This window comes from Mobula hypostoma, chromosome 9 (genome assembly GCF_963921235.1).
Source record: "Mobula hypostoma chromosome 9, sMobHyp1.1, whole genome shotgun sequence".
Lineage (NCBI taxonomy): Eukaryota > Metazoa > Chordata > Chondrichthyes > Myliobatiformes > Myliobatidae > Mobula > Mobula hypostoma.
This window is the reverse complement of record NC_086105.1, coordinates 3,440,125-3,459,861: the sequence shown is the minus strand read 5'-3', so window position 1 is coordinate 3,459,861 and position 19,737 is coordinate 3,440,125. Positions and strand designations below refer to the sequence as shown.

Genomic DNA, 19,737 nt, shown 5'->3' with positions numbered 1-19,737 from the left:
TACACAGAACAGTACACAGACACAGAATGGTACATACTGTATACACAGAACAGTACACAGACACAGAATGGTACATATACACAGAACAGTACACAGACACAGAATAGTACGTATACACAGAACAGTACACATAGAATGGTACATACTGTATACACAGAACAGTACACAGACACAGAATGGTACATACTGTATACACAGAACAGTACACAGACACAGAATGGTACATACTGTATACACAGAACAGTACACAGACATAGAATGGTACATATACACAGAACAGTACACAGACACAGAATGGTATATACTGTATACACAGAACAGTACACAGACATAGAATGGTACATACGGTATATACAGAACAGTACACAGACACAGAATAGTACGTATACACAGAACAGTACACATAGAATGGTACATACGGTATATACAGAACAGTACACAGACACAGAATAGTACATATACACAGAACAGTACACATAGAATGGTACATACTGTATATACAGAACAGTACACAGACACAGAATGGTACATACTGTATACACAGAACAGTACACAGACATAGAATGGTACATATACACAGAACAGTACACAGACATAGAATGGTACATACGGTATATACAGAACAGTACACAGACACAGAATAGTACGTATACACAGAACAGTACACAGACATAGAATGGTACATTCGTAATAAGGTGGATGAATTGAAAGTGCAGATTGTTATTAATGATTATGATATAGTTGGGATCACACAGACATGGCTCCAGGGTGACCAGGGATGGGAGCTCAACGTTCAGGGATATTCAATATTCAGGAGGGATAGACATGAAGGAAGGGGAGGTGGGGTGGCGTTGCTGGTTAAAGAAGAGATTAACGCAATAGTAAGGAAGGACATAAGCCAGGAAGATGTGGAATCGATATGGGTAGAACTGCGTAACACTAAGGGGCAGAAGACGCTGGTGGGAGTTGTGTACAGGCCACCTAACAGTAGTAGTGAGGTCGGAGATGGTATTAAACAGGAAATTAGAAATGTGTGCAATAAAGGAACAGCAGTTATAATGGGTGACTTCAATCTACATGTAGACTGGGTGAACCAAATTGGTAAGGGTGCTGAGGAAGAGGATTTCTTGGAATGTATGCGGGATGGTTTTTTGAACCAACATGTCGAGGAACCAACTAGAGAGCAGGCTATTCTGGACTGGGTTTTGAGCAATGAGGAAGGGTTAATTAGCGATCTTGTCGTGAGAGGCCCCTTGGGTAAGAGTGACCATAATATGGTGGAATTCTTCATTAATATGGAGAGTGACATAGTTAATTCAGAAACAAAGGTTCTGAACTTAAAGAGGGGTAACTTTGAAGGTATGAGACGTGAATTAGCTAAGATAGACTGGCAAATGACACTTAAAGGATTGACGGTGGATATGCAATGGCAAGCATTTATAGGTTGCATGGATGAACTACAACAATTGTTCATCCCAGTTTGGCAAAAGAATAAATCAAGGAAGGTAGTGCACCCGTGGCTGACAAGAGAAATTAGGGATAGTATCAATTCCAAAGAAGTAGCATACAAATTAGCCAGAGAAAGTGGCTCACCTGAGGACCGGGAGAAATTCAGAGTTCAGCAGAGGAGGACAAAGGGCTTAATTAGGAAGGGGAAAAAAGATTATGAGAGAAAACTGGCAGAGAACATAAAAACGGACTGTAAAAGCTTTTATAGATATGTAAAAAGGAAAAAACTGGTAAAGACAAATGTAGGTCCCCTGCAGACAGAAACAGGTGAATTGATTATGGGGAGCAAGGACATGGCAGACCAATTGAATAATTACTTTGGTTCTGTCTTCACTAAGGAGGACATAAATAATCTTCCAGAAATAGTAAGGGACAGAGGGTCCAGTGAGATGGAGGAACTGAGTGAAATACATGTTAGTAGGGAAGTGGTGTTAGGTAAATTGAAGGGATTGAAGGCAGATAAATCCCCAGGGCCAGATGATCTGCATCCTAGAGTGCTTAAGGAAGTAGCCCAAGAAATAGTGGATGCATTAGTGATAATTTTTCAAAACTCATTAGATTCTGGACTAGTTCCTGAGGATTGGAGGGTGGCTAATGTAACCCCAATTTTTAAAAAAGGAGGGAGAGAGAAACCGGGGAATTATAGACCGGTTAGCCTAACGTCGGTGGTGGGGAAACTGCTGGAGTCAGTTATCAAGGATGTGATAACAGCACATTTGGAAAGCGGAGAAATGATCGGACAAAGTCAACATGGATTTGTGAAAGGAAAATCATGTCTGACGAATCTCATAGAATTTTTTGAGGATGTAACTAGTAGAGTGGATAGGGGAGAACCAGTGGATGTGGTATATTTGGATTTTCAAAAGGCTTTTGACAAGGTCCCACACAGGAGATTAGTGTGCAAACTTAAAGCACACGGTATTGGGGGTAAGGTATTGGTGTGGGTGGAGAATTGGTTAGCAGACAGGAAGCAAAGAGTGGGAATAAACGGGACCTTTTCAGAATGGCAGGCGGTGACTAGTGGGGTACCGCAAAGCTCAGTGCTGGGACCCCAGTTGTTTACAATATATATTAATAACTTGGATGAGGGAATTAAATGCAGCATCTCCAAGTTTGCAGATGACACGAAGCTGGGTGGCAGTGTTAGCAGTGAGGAGGATGCTAAGAGGATGCAGGGTGACTTGGATAGGTTGGGTGAGTGGGCAAACTCATGGCAGATGCAATTTAATGTGGATAAATGTGAAGTTATCCACTTTGGTGGCAAAAATAGGAAAACAGATTATTATCTGAATGGTGGCCGATTAGGAAAAGGGGAGGTGCAACGAGACCTGGGTGTCATTATACACCAGTCATTGAAAGTGGGCATGCAGGTACAGCAGGCGGTGAAAAAGGCGAATGGTATGCTGGCATTTATAGCGAGAGGATTCGAGTACAGGAGCAGGGAGGTACTACTGCAGTTGTACAAGGCCTTGGTGAGACCACACCTGGAGTATTGTGTGCAGTTTTGGTCCCCTAATCTGAGGAAAGACATCTTTGCCATAGAGGGAGTACAAAGAAGGTTCACCAGATTGATTCCTGGGATGGCAGGACTTTCATATGAAGAAAGACTGGATGAACTGGGCTTGTACTCGTTGGAATTTAGAAGATTGAGGGGGGATCTGATTGAAACGTATAAGATCCTAAAGGGATTGGACAGGCTAGATGCAGGAAGATTGTTCCCGATGTTGGGGAAGTCCAGAACGAGGGGTCACAGTCTGAGGATAGAGGGGAAGCCTTTTAGGACCGAGATTAGGAAAAACTTCTTCACACAGAGAGTGGTGAATCTGTGGAATTCTCTGCCACAGCAAACTGTTGAGGCCAGTTCATTGGCTATGTTTAAGAGGGAGTTAGATATGGCCCTTGTGGCTACGGGGGTCATGGGGTATGGTGGGAAGGCTGGGGCGGGGTTCTGAGTTGGATGATCAGCCATGATCATAATAAATGGCAGTGCAGGCTCGAAGGGCCGAATGGCCTACTCCTGCACCTATTTTCTATGTTTCTATATGTTTCTATGTTACATACCGTATAAACAGAACAGTACATAGACAGAATGGTACATATACACAGACATAGAATGGTACATACGGTATATACAGAACAGTACACAGACACAGAATAGTACATATACACAGAACAGTACACAGACACAGAATGGTACATACTGTATACACAGAACAGTACACATAGAATGGTACATATACACAGAACAGTACACAGACATAGAATGGTACATACTGTATACACAGAACAGTACACATAGAATGGTACATACTGTATAAAAACAGTACACAGACAGAATGGTACATATACACAGAACAATACACAGACATAGAATGGTACATACTGTATATACAGAACAGTACACAGACAGAATGGTACATACTGTATACACAGAACAGTACACAGACATAGAATGGTACATACTGTATACACAGAACAGTACACAGACATAGAATGGTACATATACACAGAACAATACACAGACACAGAACAGTACGTATATACGTGACACAGCACAGCAGTACAGCATACAGTGTTGTGCTGATCCAATTAAATTAGCCAACTAAACTAATCCCTTCTGCCAACGTAATGTCCTATCCTCCTCTTTCTCACATTTATTTGCGTATCCAAACGTCTCTTAAATGTCTCTAATGATCTGCCTCTACCACCACCCTGTGTGAATAACTTGCCTCTCACATCTCCTTTGAAAATACCCCCTCTCACCTTAAACGCATGCCCTCTAACATTGTGCACTTCAACCCCGGGAAAAGGATACCGTCTGTCTACTCTATCTATGCCTCTGAATCTTGTAAACCTCTATCAGATCTCCTAAATCATATGCATATTGAAGAGCCTCTTGAGAATTTTTCATAAATTCTATTTGTATCTCTTAATTTTCCTGTAAACATCTGCGAGAAAATAAATCTCGGTGTTGTATGTGGTAACATACACATACTGGGTTAATAAACTTACTTTGACTTTGTCTATTATATTTACCTCCTTCACCACCCAGGACAGCACATTCCACTTTTGGCATAAGAACAAACTTGCCCCGCAGATCTTAAAATCCTCCACCATATCTATCTCCATCACCATCCTTGGCAGTGCACTGAAGACATCCTCCACCCTCTGTGCAAAAACAAACTTGCCCGACACATCCCCTTTGAACTTATCCCCCTCACTTTAAATACGTGCCCTCTAGCACTAGATATTTCGACCCTAGGAAAGGGATACCATCTGTCTGCTCGATGCATTTCAGAAACATATAAACACCTAGCAGGTCTCCCCTCGGTCTCTGCTGCTCCAGAGAAAACAACAAAAGTTTGTCTAACCTTTTACTCTAGTCATGCCCCCTAATCCTGGCAGCATCCTGGTAAACCTCTTCAGCATCCTTTCCAAAGCCTCCACATTCTTCCCATAATGGGGCGTAATGCAGTTCTCCAGGTGTGGCCTAACCAGAGATTGATAAGGCGACAGCATAGTTTACTGACTCTTAAACTCAATTCATCAACTAATAAACACAAGCACAGGTCATAAAGAAAGCTTTTGACACATAAGACCATAAGACACAGGAGCAGAAACAGGCCATTCGGCCTATCAAGTCTGCTCCACCATTCAATCATGGGCTGATCCAATTCTTCCAGTCATCCACACTCCCCTGCCTTCTCCCCATACCCTCTGATGCCCTGGCTAATCAAGAACCTATCTATCTGGCTTAAATACACCCAATGACTTGGCCTCCACAGCCACTCGTGAAACGAATTCCACAGGTTTACCACCCTCTGACTAAAGTAATTTCTCCACATCTCAGTTCTAAATGGACGTCCTGAAGTCGTGCCCTCTTGTTCTAGACTCCCCTTCCACGGGAAATAACTTTGCCATATCTAATCTGTTCAGGCCTTTTAACATTCGGAATGTTTCTGGATCCCCCCTCATTCTCCCAAACTCCAGGGAATACAGCCCAAGAGCTGCCAGACATTCCTCATACGGTAACCCTTTCATTCCTGGAATCATTCTCATGAATCTTCTCTGAATCCTCTCCAATGTCTGTATATCCTTTCTAAAATAAGGAGCCCAAAACTACACACAATACTCCAAGAGTGTTCTCACGAGTGCCTTATAGAGCTTCAACATCACATCTCTGCTCTTATATTCTATACCTCTAGAAATGAATGCCAACATTGCATTCGCCTTCTTCACCACCGACTCAACCTGGAGGTTAACCTTTAGGGTATCCTGCACAAGGACTCCCAAGTCCCTTTGCATCTCTGCATTTTGAATTCTCTCCCCAATCTAAATAATAGTCTGCCTGTTTATTTCTTCCACCAAAGTACATGACCATACACTTTCCAACATTGTATTTCATTTGCTACTTCTTTGCCCATTCCCCAAAACTATCCAAGTCCCTCTGCAGGCTCTCTGTTTCCTCATCACTCCTCCACTCATCCACCTATCTTAGTATCATCGGCAAATTTAGCCACAAATCCATTAATCCCAGAGTCCAAATCATTGACATACATCATAAAAAGCAGTGGTCCCAACACTGACCCCTGTGGAACTCCACTGGTATCCGGCAGCCAGCCAGAATAGGATCCCTTAATTCCCACTCTCTGTTTTCTGCCGATCAGCCAACGCTCCACCCATGATAGTAACTTCCCTGTAATTCCATAGGTCTTATCTTGCTAAGCAGTCTCATGTACGGCACCTTGTCAAAGGCCTTCTGAAAATCCAAGTACACCACATCTCCTTTGTCTACCCTGCTTGTAATTTCCTCAAAAAATTGCAGTAGGTTAGTCAGGCAGGATTTTCCTTTCAGGAAATCATGCTGGCTTTGGCCCATCTTGTCATGTGCCTCCAGGTACTCCATAATCTCATCCCTAACAATCGATTCCAACAACTTCCCAACCACTGATATCAGGCTAACAGGTCTATAGTTTCCTATCTGCTGCCTCGCACCCGTCTGAAATTGCGGTGTAACACTTGCAATTTTCCAGTCATCCGGTACAATGCCAGAATCTATCGATTCTGAAAAGATCATTGTTAATGCCTCTGCAATCTCTCCAGCTACTTCCTTTGGAACCTGAGGGTTCAGGAGATTTATCCACCCTCAGACCATTAAACTTCCTGAGCATCTTCTCAGTTGTAATTTTCACTGCACAAACTTCACTTCCCTGACACTCTTGAATGCCCGGTATACTGCAGACGTCTTCCACTGTGGAGACAGATGCAAAATACGCATTCAGTTCCTCTGCCATCTCTGTGTCTCTCAATACAATATCTCCAGCGTCATTTTCTACTGGTCCCAGATCTACCCTCAACTCTCTTTTACCCTTTATATACTTAAAAAAGCTTTGACATTCATAAATCAAAGTATTGAGCACAGGAGTTGGGATGTTATGTTGAAGTTAGATAAGATGTTGGTGAGGCCTAATTTGGAGTATTTTGTGCAGTTCTGGTCACCTAACCACAGGAAGGATATCAATAAGATTGAAAAAGTACGGAGAAAATTTGCAAGGATGTTGCCAGGACTTGAGGACCTGAGTTATAGTGAAAGGTTTGAATAGGTCAGGACTGTATTCTCTAGAGTGTAGGAGAATGAGGGGATATTTGATAGAGGAATACAAAATGATAAGGGGTATAGATGTAAGCAGGCTGAGGTTGAGTCAGATTACTACTGGAGGTCATGGATTAAGAGTGAATGATGAAATGTTTAAGGGGAATCTGAGGGATGGACTTTATTGACTACAGCTTGGTATTCAATACCATCATCCCTTAAAATCCTCAATTTCCTCACTTGCAGACCCCAGTCAGTTCAGATTGGCAATATCTCCTCCACAATCTCCATCAGCAGCGGTGCGCCACACAGCCATATGCTTGACCTCCTGCTCTACTCTGCCATATTTAAGTTTGCTGAAGACACCACTGTCATGGGCCAAACCAAAGGTGGTGACGAATCATGTATAGGAGGGAGATTGAAAATTGGGTTGAGTGGTGCCACTGCAATAATTTCTTACACAATGACAGCAAGACCAGGAAGATGATTATTGACTTCAGGAGGAGGAAACCACAGGTCGATGGTCTGGTGTTATCAGAGGATCAGAGGTAGAAAGTGTCAGCAACTTTAAATTCCGAGGAGCTATCCTGGCCCCAGCACGCAAGTGCAGTTACAAAAAAATCATGGCAGTGTCTCTACTTCCTTAGGAATTTGTGAAGGTTTGGCATGACATGTATAACTTTGACTAACTTCTATAACTGTGTGGCAGAGAGTATATTGACTGACTGCATCACAGTCCAGTATGGAAACACCAATGCCCTTGAACAGGAAATATCGTAATAAGTAGTAGATACGGCCCAGTCCATCACAGGAAAAGCCCCCCCACCTTCATTAAGCACACCTACATGAAGCATTGTCACAGGAAAGTAGCATCCATCATCAGGGACCCCCACTATCCAGGTCATGCTCCCTTCTTACTGCTCGATTCCGTTTGCCATTTCTCCACCCAGATGGATGGGATTTTGTCAGGATTAAATTCCAGCCACTATTTCCCCACCCAGTTGGACGGGATTTTGGACACTATGGGAGATACAGGATGAGGGAGTTGTGTGGGAACTGGATGCGAAAGGGATCTGCAAACTCTGACTATGAAAAGTAGCTGATACAGCCCAGTCCAGCCAGGTATATCCCTCCCCACCAATGAGCACATCTACACGGAGCGCTGTCGCAGGAAAGCAGCATCCATCACCAGGGAACCCCACCATCCAGGCCGTGCTCTCTTCACACTGCTCTCAGCAGGAAGGAGGTACAGGAGCCTCAGGACCCACCCCACCAGGTTCACAGAGAGTTATTAACCCTCAACCATCAAGCTCTTGAACCAGACAGGATAACTTCTCTCAATTTTACTTCCCCCTAACACTGGACTCACTTTCAAGGACTCTTCATCTCATGTTCTCGATATTTATTACTAATTTATTATAGTTATTTTTTTCTGTTTTTATATTTGCACAGTTTGTTGTATTTTGTACACTGGTTGTTTGGCCGTCTTGTGTGCAGACTTTCATTGATTTGATTGTGTTTCTTGTATTTTCTGTGATTGCCTGCAAAAAATGAATCTCAGGGTTGTATATGGTGACATGTATGTACCTTGATAATAAATCTACCCTGAACTTTGAACTACGATTTCTCCCGTCCTTCTCCTAGATCATCAGCACGACACAGATGCCTCACCTACCCGAGTCCTTTGCCTTTTTCAGTCTGCTGAAGTGTCGGAGGAACTTCCTCAGTGAGATTGCTTCCATGGGGCAGCTGATCGGCAAGCTGTACCACAACTTCTCAAGCTCCATGGGGAGAAGGATGACGTTCATCCTGTAACGTTCAGTCAACAGCAGCAGACTTTCAGATTTCAGATTATTTATCGCACGTCCGTCTCAGATCTGAGTACACTGGAGGCTGGCAGCCTGGGGACAGCCTGTCCAGAAGTTAGAGGACAGTCCGTCTGAATTTGCGTGGGGAGGCGTTTGGTGGGTTGGGGGAGGAAAAGGTCTTGTTTTGCTGTTGTTCTGTTGTTGTTGCGGTCGCTCCCATCCATCCAACGACCTCTCTGACCCCCACCATCAGGCAGGAGGTACACCATAGCATTAGGACAAGAACTGTTAGGATAGGAAATAGCTTTCTCTCCCAGGCTGTGAGACTCCCGAACTCCCTGACACCACCCAGGTCTCATCACTTACAAAATGTGACCTGAAATGCTTTCTATTTTCTGATTCAAGATTCAAAATTGTTTAATATAATTTCCAGAACACAAGCGTAAAGAAAATGAATTAATTGTTACTCCAGATCCAATACAGCACAAAAAAACACAATAGTAAAAAACACAATATAAATACATAGAGAGAGCTTATATACATAGATTGATTGTATGTCCGTAATACGATGCTGGGCTGTACATAAGGTAACTGATAGGAAATGATAAAGTAGTGGTGGTTGGGGGTGTGGAGGGGTGGGTTAGTGGGTGGAGGTGTTGATCAGCCTTACTGCTTGAGGAAAGTAACTGTTTTTGATTCTGGTGGTCCTGGTATGGATGTTACATAGCCTCCTCTCTGATGGGAGTGGAACAAACAGTCCATGAACAGGGTGGGTGGGATCCTTCATGATGTTACTAGCCCTTTTGCAGCATCTTTCTGTAAATATCAGAGTCTGAAACAGCACTCAAAAAGAGAACCAATGTACCTTTGTACTTGTCAATGTACAAGAGTTAATATTACTTTGTATGTTGTGTGAGTTACATGTCCCATGTTGTGCACATTGGTCTGGAGGAACATTGTTCACTGGGCTATTCACATGTGTGCACTTGAATGACAATAAACTGAACTTGACCTTAAAGCTGACATCAGAATGTGTGGTGACACATCCTTAGCTTGTGTTGGTTGTCAATGCAAACGATGTATTTCACAGTATCTTTCGATTCAAATTCAGATGCAGATTAATTTATTTATAACAACAGACACAAAATGCTGGAGGAACTCAGCAGGTCGGGCAGAATCCACTGAAATGAACAGTCAAGATTTCAGGCCAAGACCCTTCATCAGGACTGGAAAGGAAAGGGGAAGACATTGGAATAAAACGTTGGGGGAGGGGAAGGTGATGGGTGAAGCCAGGTGCGAGAGGGTCACTGTTTCCCCTCTGTGATCTCTACTGTTCTCTGTGTCTTCACCTCTTCACCTTTCCCACCCTCCTGGCTTCACCTATCACCTTCCAGCTTTCCCCCTTCCAATGGATTCAGTGGAACTGCAGGATGGGATTGGCAATGAGATGAGGAAACAGTTTGCTTTTGCCCATGTAACAAGGAACACTTAACTTGCAATGAAGATCACTGAGCTTGGAGTCACGTCCCAAGACATCTCCGTTGACACAATGCCCCTGTCAGCCACTAATGAGCAATTGTGGCCTTTTTATGCAACACACAGAGGCAACCATTTGTTCAGCACAGGAGCAGACCCTTTGGCCCATCGTGTCCATGCCTATCACTGTACTTGTCTATAACTAGTGTCACTTACCCAAGTTAGCTCCATAGCCTTTAGTGCCTTGACAATTCTACGGTTTAACTAGATGCTTCTTGAATGATGTGGGGGTCTATTCCACCGCCCCCCCCGCCTGTATTCTGCCCTCTTATCACACGTTATCGTGACCTTACCTCAGCAGGATGCTGTCCAGCTTCTCCTTGTCTGCAGTGCAGTCATCATTGATGCAGATGCTCACAAACACCTTACAGAAGGGTCGGAACCGTTTCTGCAGGAGGTTCCAGACGATGGACCGCAGCTGGAGAGGCCAGGCAAGGAGAGAGGGAGTGAGCGGCGGACAGGTAAACCCCCTCCCCCTCCACCGACTACCTTTACAAGTGTGGATCCACCAGGTATCACCAGTATGGTCAATCTGACATGTTAACGGTCTCTCTCTCTGCAGGTGCCCCACCATTGAGCACCTCTATATGGACCGCAGTGGCAGGAAAACAGCATCCATCATTTGGGACCCCCACCACCCAGGCCACATTCACTTTTCACAGGAGTTCAGGATCCGCACCACCAGGTTCAGGAACTATCAATGTCCTGAACCAGAGGGAATAAGTTCACTCAACCTCACTCTCTCCATCACTGAACTGTTCCCACAACCTATGGACTCACTTTCAAGGACTCTTCATCTCATGGTCTCAATATTTATTGCTTATTTATTTATTATTGTTATTATTTTGATTGCTTTTTGGTGTTTCTTTGTTTTTTCTGTGAATGCCCATAAGAAAATGAATCTCAGGGCAGTATTTGGTGACGTATATATACTTTGACAGTAAATTAACTTAGAAATTTGGCCTCCACAGTTGCTGCTTGACACTGAGTTTGCTTTTCTGCTTCAGATTGCAGCATCAACACTCTTTTGTGTTGTCACGAACCCCTCTGAGAACCTTCTGATGGGTCAGCAAAGAGATAGACACATGGACGTAGGGAAAAATGCAGGGTTGTGGGAATGGGTTTGATACCTTGACAGGGAGCCAGGAGAAGGCAGGGGAATGGGGTTGAGAGAGATAATAACTAAGGCCATTAGATATAGGAGGAGAATTTGGCCATTCAGCCCATTAAGTCTGCTCTGCCATTCAATCCTGTCTGATGTATTTTTCCTCTCAGTCCCACTCTGCTGCCTTCTTCTTGTAACCTTTGACACCCTGACTAATCAAGAACTTGCCAACCACCGTTTTAAATATGCTCAATGACTTGGCCTCCACAGCTGCCTGTGGCAATTCCATGGATTCACCTCCCTCTGGCTAAAGAAATTCCTTCTCATCTCTGATCTAAAGGGACGTCCTTCTATTCTGAGGCTGTCCCCTCTGGTCCTAGGCTCCCCAGCTGTTCTCTCTATATCCGCTCTCAATGTCTTTCAATATCAATAGGTTTCAATGGGATTTCCCTTATTCTTGTAAACTCCAGCTAGCACAGGCCCAGAGACATCGAAAACTCCGCATACGTTAACCCTGCCATTCCTGGAATCATTCTCGTAACCGTCCTGTGCACTCTCTCCAATGTCAGCAGATTTTTTCTTAGATAAGAGGCCCAAAGCTGCTCTCAGTGCTGAAGTGTGGTCCAACCAATGCTTAAATGCCTCAGCTTGATCTGTAGCTCAGCAACCCGCACCTTACTCTACTCTCTGTTACTGTTTTATCTTGCCCCATGTAATGATCTGATCTGTATGGGCAGTACAGGAGGGGGGAGAGGATGAGGGAGGGAAAGAATGAGGGTTGCAGAGAGGGGGAAGGGGGACAGGGTAGAAGAGAGGAGATGGGAAGGAGGGAAGAAGAGAGGATGTGGAGGGGGGAGGAAGGTAGGATGGGGTAGAAGAGAGGAAGGGGGACGAGGATGGGTGGGAGGAAGAGAGGAAAGGGGCTTGTTTTGCTCTGTTTTGTTTCACGTTTTTGTATGTTCTGCTGAGTATAGTGGGTACGCCATGTTGGCACTGGAATATGTGGCGACACTTGTAGGCTGCTCTGAGCAGGCCCTTATATCGTGTTTGTTGTTAACACAAATGACACGCTTCACTGTACATTTCCATGTACGTGTGACAAATAAATCTGAATCAGCACAGTACAGGCCCCTTCAGTCCACAGTGTTGTGCCAGCCTGATAACCAACTAACCCTTCCCTCCTGCATAACCCTCCATTTTCTATCAGCCATGTGTCTGTCTAAGAGTCTCTGAAATATCCCTAATGTACAGTATCTGCGTCTACCACCACCCCCGGCAGGGCATTCCCCTGCTTGTGAGAGTAATGGTTTAATGGTTCTATGACTCTGTGATCTTTCTGAGATCCTTTGCTGGGGGCTCCATGGTAGGGCAGAGGTTAGCATGATGTTATTACAACTCAGGGACATCAGGGTTCAGAGTTCAGTTCTGGCCCTGAATGTAAGGAACGTCTATGTTCTTCCTGTGAGTGGATGTGTTTCCTCTGGGTACTCGAGCTTCCCCCCCCACCCCCATACTCCATACTGGTTAGTAGGCTAATTGGACATTGTAAATTGTCCTGGGATTAGGCTGGGGTTAAATTGGTGGGTTGCTGGACAGTGTGGGCTTGTTGGGTCAGAAGGGTCTGTTCCGTCTCTAAATAAACAATAAACCAAGTCCAATTTCAATCAGCATGATCCTCTTTTCCCACCTCCCATTGAAACTCTCCAGCTCAACCCTTCCCCAGTTCTAGAGTCTCACTGCTCCCTGGACAATGAGATGCATTCTCAAACCCCTCAGTGTGTTTGAGGGCTTTGCTGCATTTGCAAAGACTGATTATGAATTGTGCACCAAGTCACGTCGATTTGGCTCACGCCCTAGTGTCAGGCCTACTCTCACTGACACCTCCGCCTGCACAAGCAAACACCTCTCACTCTCCACTCAGCTATCAGGATTCACCTGCACTCGTCACCGGCAGCCTATTTAACCCGTTCTCATCCACAGACCTTGTTCACTCATCGAACCAACTGGCCTCAACCAATTGCTCCAAACTTTCCCTCTCCCTGCCTAAAGTTTACCTTGTTGCTTGTTGTGTTGAGTTTCTGTTCTCTCTTGTTTTGTGGCTCCTCGTGGTTGTTATTTTGCAATTTATTATTAAAGTTATAGTTCTCTGCTGAATTGTTTCCGCCACTCTGCTTTTGGGTCAAAGCTTCTCTACATTTCCTGACACATTTTGGTGATGGCTGCTCAGAGTACTGTGACTTCCCCCGTGAAGATATGACCAAGGTGACCGTTTACCTCTTGTAGCGGACGTGGTTTCTGTGCAAAGCCATATCTTGCCCAGTCACTGCCGAACCTCTCCCTGTACCGTATTCTGTCAATTCGTTCGTTTTTATTCTTCATGAGATTGGAACATTTGCTGACCTCTTCTTTCAACTCTCCTGTGCTGGGTCTACAACCAGTCAAAGAGATTATCTTCAGCTTATTGGAGTAACGGGGGGGGGGGGGGGGGAAGCAAATGTACAGAGGCACACAAACTGGGAAATACTGAGAGGTACCGAGGAATTAATATCCTCAGCAGACATGATCATAAATCCCAGAAGGCAAGAAGGCAATGGCATGAATGGGTAAGGTTAAAGAGTTTTAAAACATTAGCTTTTTGTGTCACAAGTGCATCGGAACATCAAAACACACACTGAAATGTGTCATTTGCATCAATAACCAATATAGTCCGAGGATGTGCTCGGGGCAGCCCACAACGGTCACCATGCTCTGGTGCCAAAATAACAACTTACTAGCCCCTGCTAACGCCTACATCTTTGGAATGTGGGAGGAAACTGGAGCACCCAGAGGAAACCCTCATGGTCACAGGGAGAACGTACAAACTCCTTACAAACAGTGGTGGAAATTGAACTCTGAGCGCTGGTGATGTGATAGTGTAACACTATCTGCTACCTTGCCATGCTGCCTAGGCTACGGCATCACCCATAAGCTGCTGTTACGAGAGCAGATGGGATACGAGCGGATGGGATATGGAGTAGTTCAGTTATGAGGAGAGGCTGGAGAGGCCCGGTCTGTTCTCCCTGGAGCAGAGGAAATTTACTTGGGATATAACTGAGGTATATACATTTATGAGGGGTATAGATTGGGTGGACAGCAGGAACCTTTTCCCCATACTGGAGGCAGATAAAACCAGAGTGCATAGATTTAGGTTAAGGGAAGAGATCTGAGGGGGACCTTCTCACTCTGAGGGAGGGGAACACAAGGAGCACATGGCTGGAGAGTGGGGGGACCAGAAACACTGATGGTATTTCAGAATTGTCTCAATGAGCATTGCAATCACCCAGGCTACAGGCCAAGTGCTGGGAGATGGTATTTATTTGGATGATACTCACTGGTTAGTATAAACAGGCTGGGCCGAATTGCCTGTTTCCATGTTCTGTGTCTCTCTGTCTTTATTGGCAAGGCAAGAGACAAGGGAGATGCTGGAATTGGACGAAGCCTCCAGTTCAAGCCACATTCCAAGTCAGACAGCAGCCACTACACTACAGGACGGATGTGTCTGCACTTGAGACTGTGGGAGAGGGGTCTACTTTATCTTTATTTTTATTTTGTTCTTCCTTTTCACGCCTTATGGTTCATCGGGCAGCATTTTTGGGGAATAAAGGGATCCTTTTCTGGTTGGCTGCCAGCGACTATGAGCTTAGAGATACAGCGTGCAACAGGTCCTTCCAGGCTTTCAAGCTGCCACCAGCAACACACCGATTTAACCCTAGCTTCATCACAGAACAATTTGCAATGAACCAGGGCACCCAGGGGTCACCCACGCGGTTACAGAGAAAACGTACAGACTCTTTACGGAGGACACTGTGCTTGAACTGGGAACTGTGATGCTCTGAACTGTAGTAGCATTGTGCTAACTGGCTACATTACCGTGGCGGCCAGTGCTCGAGCTGTAATAACGTTGTGCTATCCATGATATTACTGTGGCAACCAACAAGAATGTTCCCAGGGTTGAATTGTTGTAGCTGTGAGGGGAGACTGCCCAATAAGGGGTTGTTTCATTTAAAACAGACACAATCAGTTGAGATCTACAAGTGCCAGGTTTTGTGCTCTATGACTCCGTAGGTACCCCGGAATCTGTGACTGTCGGAGGTGGGTAACTCACCGGTCTTGGAAAAGGGACAGGAACTTTGAGTAGGACACCAGGTTGGTTTGCAGATCACCGACTCTGGTCAAGAGGCTGTTAAGTTGATTCTCAGAGAGATCAGTCTGGAAGTATTTTTCAAGAATCTCCTTAAATGCTTGAGCAGTGACAGCACCCTCTCCCGAAGTCTCAACCTTCCTGGCAGCACAGAAGAAAAGACCAAATGCAGAGACTTTTAGGAACAGAGGACCATTTAATCTCTTAGACCATAAACCCGTAAGATTTCGGAGCAGAATTAGGCCATTTGACCCATCCAGTCTGCTTCATCATTTCATCATGGCTAATCCATTTCCCTCCAAGTCCCAGTCTCCTGCCTGCTCTCATATCCCTTCATGCCCCAACCAATCAAAAATCTATCCACCTCTGCCTTAAATATACGCAATGATTTGACCTCCACAGCCACCTGTTGCAACGAATTACACAGATTCATCACTCTCTGGATAAGAAATGCCTCCTTATTTCCATTCTAAAAGGACACCCCTCATTTCTGAGGCTGTGTCCTCTAGTCTTAGGGTGTCCCACCATAGGAGGAGGAGAAGATGGCGGCGTGTCGGCAGTGCGTGCAGCCACTTCGGTGATGATGTCTGTTATCTGTCAATTAGAGGACCGTGCATAATTCTGATTTGATGGAGACAGACGTGAGAGTACGGAGGAACATCTGGAGAAATTTCTGAAATGCCCGTTTCGCTGCTGCTGCTACTGTGTGGTAACCGGAATCTCCGGAGAAGAAGGCCCCGAATCCTCGGCTTTGTGTGTTTCAGCGGCCGGGGAGAGGTCGAAGGCGCTCGGCAGAGGATGGCGCTCGGGAGGCTGTATCGGAGAGGCTGGTTGGAAGCTCGAAGTTTTCGGACAGATGGACTCAGGGTCCGCTGGGGTCGGCTGCTTCCAAGGCATCGGCAAGTTGACGGTGCCTGGAGGTTTATGGCAGGGAGTTTCTCCCTTTTGCCGCCTGCTATCAGGGACTTGGGAGTCGATCGACTTGGGGACTTTTGAGACTTTATTTACCATGCCCATGGTTTGTTCTTCATCAAATTATGGTATTGCTTTGCACTGCTGTAACTATATGTTATAATTATGTGGTTCTGTCAGTGTTAGTCTTTGGTTTGTCCTGTTTTCTGTGATATCACTCTGGAGAAACATTGTATCATTTCTTAATGCATGTATGCATTTCTAAATGACAATAAAAAGAGGACTGAGTGTTCTCATAATCTAAAAAAAAATCTGCTCTACATCCACACTATCAAGACCTTTCAACATTCAATAGGTTTCAATAAGGTCACCTGTCATTCTTCTGAATTCAAATGAATACAGGCCCAGAGTCATCCAATGCTCTTCACATGACAAGCCGTTTAATTCTGGAATCATTTTTGTGAACCTCCTTTGAACCCTCTCCAGTTTCAGCACATCCTTTCTTAGATATAGGGCCCAAACTTGCTCACAATACACGAAGTGAGACCTCATCAGTAGCCTCATCATTACAACCTTGCTTTAATATTCCAGTCCTCTTGAAATCAATGCTAACATTGCATTTACCTTCCTCACCACTTACTCAACCTGCAAGTGAACCTTTAGGGAATCACATATGAGAACTCCAGTGTCCCTTTGCACCTCAGATTTTTTGAATTTTCTCTCCATTCAGAATATAGTCTACCCTTTTATTTTTTTCTAGCAAAGTGCAGGGCCATTCACTTCCCAACACTATATTTCATCTGCCATTTTTTTGCCCATTCTCCTAATCTGTCTAAGTCCTTCTGTACCCTCTCTACTTCCTCAAAACTACCTGCCCTTCATATCACCTGCAAACTTTGCAACAAAGCCATCAATTCCCTTATTCAACTCTTTGACATAGAACGTAAAAGAATTGGCCCCAACTCAGACCCCTGTGGGACACCACTAGTCAGAAGAGGCTCCCTTTATTCCGCCTCTGCCTCCTGCCAATCAGCCACTGGTTTATCCATGCTGGAATCTTTCCTGTAATACCATGGGCTCATAGCTTGTTAAGCAGTCTCATGTGTGGCACTTTGTCAAAGGCCTTCTGAAAATCCACGTACACAACATCCATCAATGATTCTCCGTTGTCTACCCTGCTTCTCATTTCTTCAAAGAATTCCAACAGATTTGTCAGGCAAGATTTTCCATTCAGGAAACCATGCTGACTGCAGCCTATCTTATCTTGTGCCTCCAAGTACCCCAAAACCACATCCTTAACATTCAGCTCCAATATTTTCCCAACCACTGAGGACAGACTAACTGGCCAATAATTTCTTTTCTTCTGCCTCTCTCCCTTCTTGAAGAGTGAAGTGACATTTGAAATTTTCCAGTCTTCCGGAACTTTTAGTATCCTTTGTAATATTATTGGCTAGCTTTCTTTCATATTCCATCCTTAATAACCTTTCTAATTGCCTTCTGTTGGTTTTTTGAAGCTTCCCAATCCTCTAACTTTCCACTAATTTTTGCTCTTTTATGTAGGCTTTGATTTCTCTTGTTAGCCACAGTTATGTCATCTTACCTTTTGAATATTTCTTCCTCTTTGGGATGTATATATCCTGCGCCTTCTGAATTGCTTCCCAGAATTCCAGCCATTGCTGCTCTGCCGTCATCCCTGCCAGTGTTCTTTTCCAATCAATTTTGGCTTGTTCCTCTCTCATGCCTCTGCAATTCCTTTTATTCCACTACAATACTGATACATCTGACTTTAGCTTCTCCTTCTCAAATTTCAGGTGAATTCGATCATATTATGATCATTTTCCCTAAGGGTTCTTTTACCTTAAGCTCTCTAATCAGTTCTGGTTCATTGCACAAAACCCAATCTAGAATAGCTGATGCCAGAGTGGACTCAACCACAAGCTGCTCTAAAAAGCCATCTCGTAACCCCTCTAGAACCAACCCTTGATCCAACTTCTTTTCCAATCCAGTCCAGTTGAAAGGTCTTGACCCAAATCATTGACTGTCTGTCTCCCTCTGAGGGTGCTGCCTGACCCTCTAATTTTCTCCAGTGACTTGTGCTCTATAAGACATAGGAGCAGAATTAGGCCATTCAGCCCATCGTGTCTGCTCTGCCATTCCATCATGGCTGATCCCAGATCACTTCTCACTATATCCTTTGATGCCCTGACCAATCAGGAAATTATCAACTTCTGCTTTAAATATACCCACAGACTTGGCCTCCACGGCAGTCTGTGGCAAAGCATTCCACTCAACGACCTCTAGCACACTGTTAGTGTCTTCCACAGTGAAAACTGATGCAAAGAAACCATTGATGCAGCAGGCTGAGGGTAGCAGACATCAACAGAATCAACAAACTCATTCGTAAGGCCAGTGATGTCGTGGGGATGGAACTGGACTCTCTCACGGTGGTGTCTGAAAAGAGGATGCTGTCCAAGTTGCATGCCATCTTGGACAATGTCTCTCATCCACTACATAATGTACTGGGTGGGCACAGGAGTACATTCAGCCAGAGACTCATTCCACCGAGATGCAACACAGAGCGTCATAGGAAGTCATTTCTGCCTGTAGCCATCAAACTTTACAACTCCTCCCTAGGAGGGTCAGACACCCTCAGTCAATAGGCTGGTCCTGGACTTATTTCCTGGGATAATTTACATATTATTATTTAATTATTTATGGTTTTATTTTGATATATTTATACTCTATTCTTGGTTGGTGCATCTGAAACGAAACCCAATTTTGCTCGGGATCAATAAAGTATGACTATGACTATTCAGTACATCTGCTATCTCTTTGTCCCCCACTATTACCAGCATCATTTTCCAGTGCTCCCTTTTACTCTCTATATAACTGGAAACACTTTTAGTATCCTGTTTTATATTATCGGCTAGCTTGCCCTCATATTCCATCTTTTCCCTGTTTAAAGCTCTTTTAGTTGCTCGGATCTGTACCTTAATTCCACTAACCTGGCTTAGTTCTGTGAACATTAACAGCAGCAAACAACAAAAATCTATTGGTCTCAGTTCTGACAGTTTTCCCCCAACGCCAGGTCTCA

At 44.5% G+C, this 19,737-nt stretch overlaps 1 protein-coding gene across 1 annotated transcript in view; it reads right to left on the bottom strand.

Annotated features, from left to right (window-relative positions):
- LOC134352297 (uncharacterized) overlaps positions 1-19,737 on the bottom strand; it is a 130,230-nt gene that overhangs the window by 10,816 nt on the left and 99,677 nt on the right. The window contains exons 13-16 of the mRNA XM_063059588.1: positions 15,696-15,872; positions 13,826-13,979; positions 10,740-10,864; positions 8,778-8,911 (exon numbers count right to left, since the gene is read on the bottom strand). Coding sequence (XP_062915658.1) covers positions 8,778-8,911; positions 10,740-10,864; positions 13,826-13,979; positions 15,696-15,872 — 590 coding nt within the window. The remainder of the gene's footprint in view (positions 1-8,777; positions 8,912-10,739; positions 10,865-13,825; positions 13,980-15,695; positions 15,873-19,737) is intronic.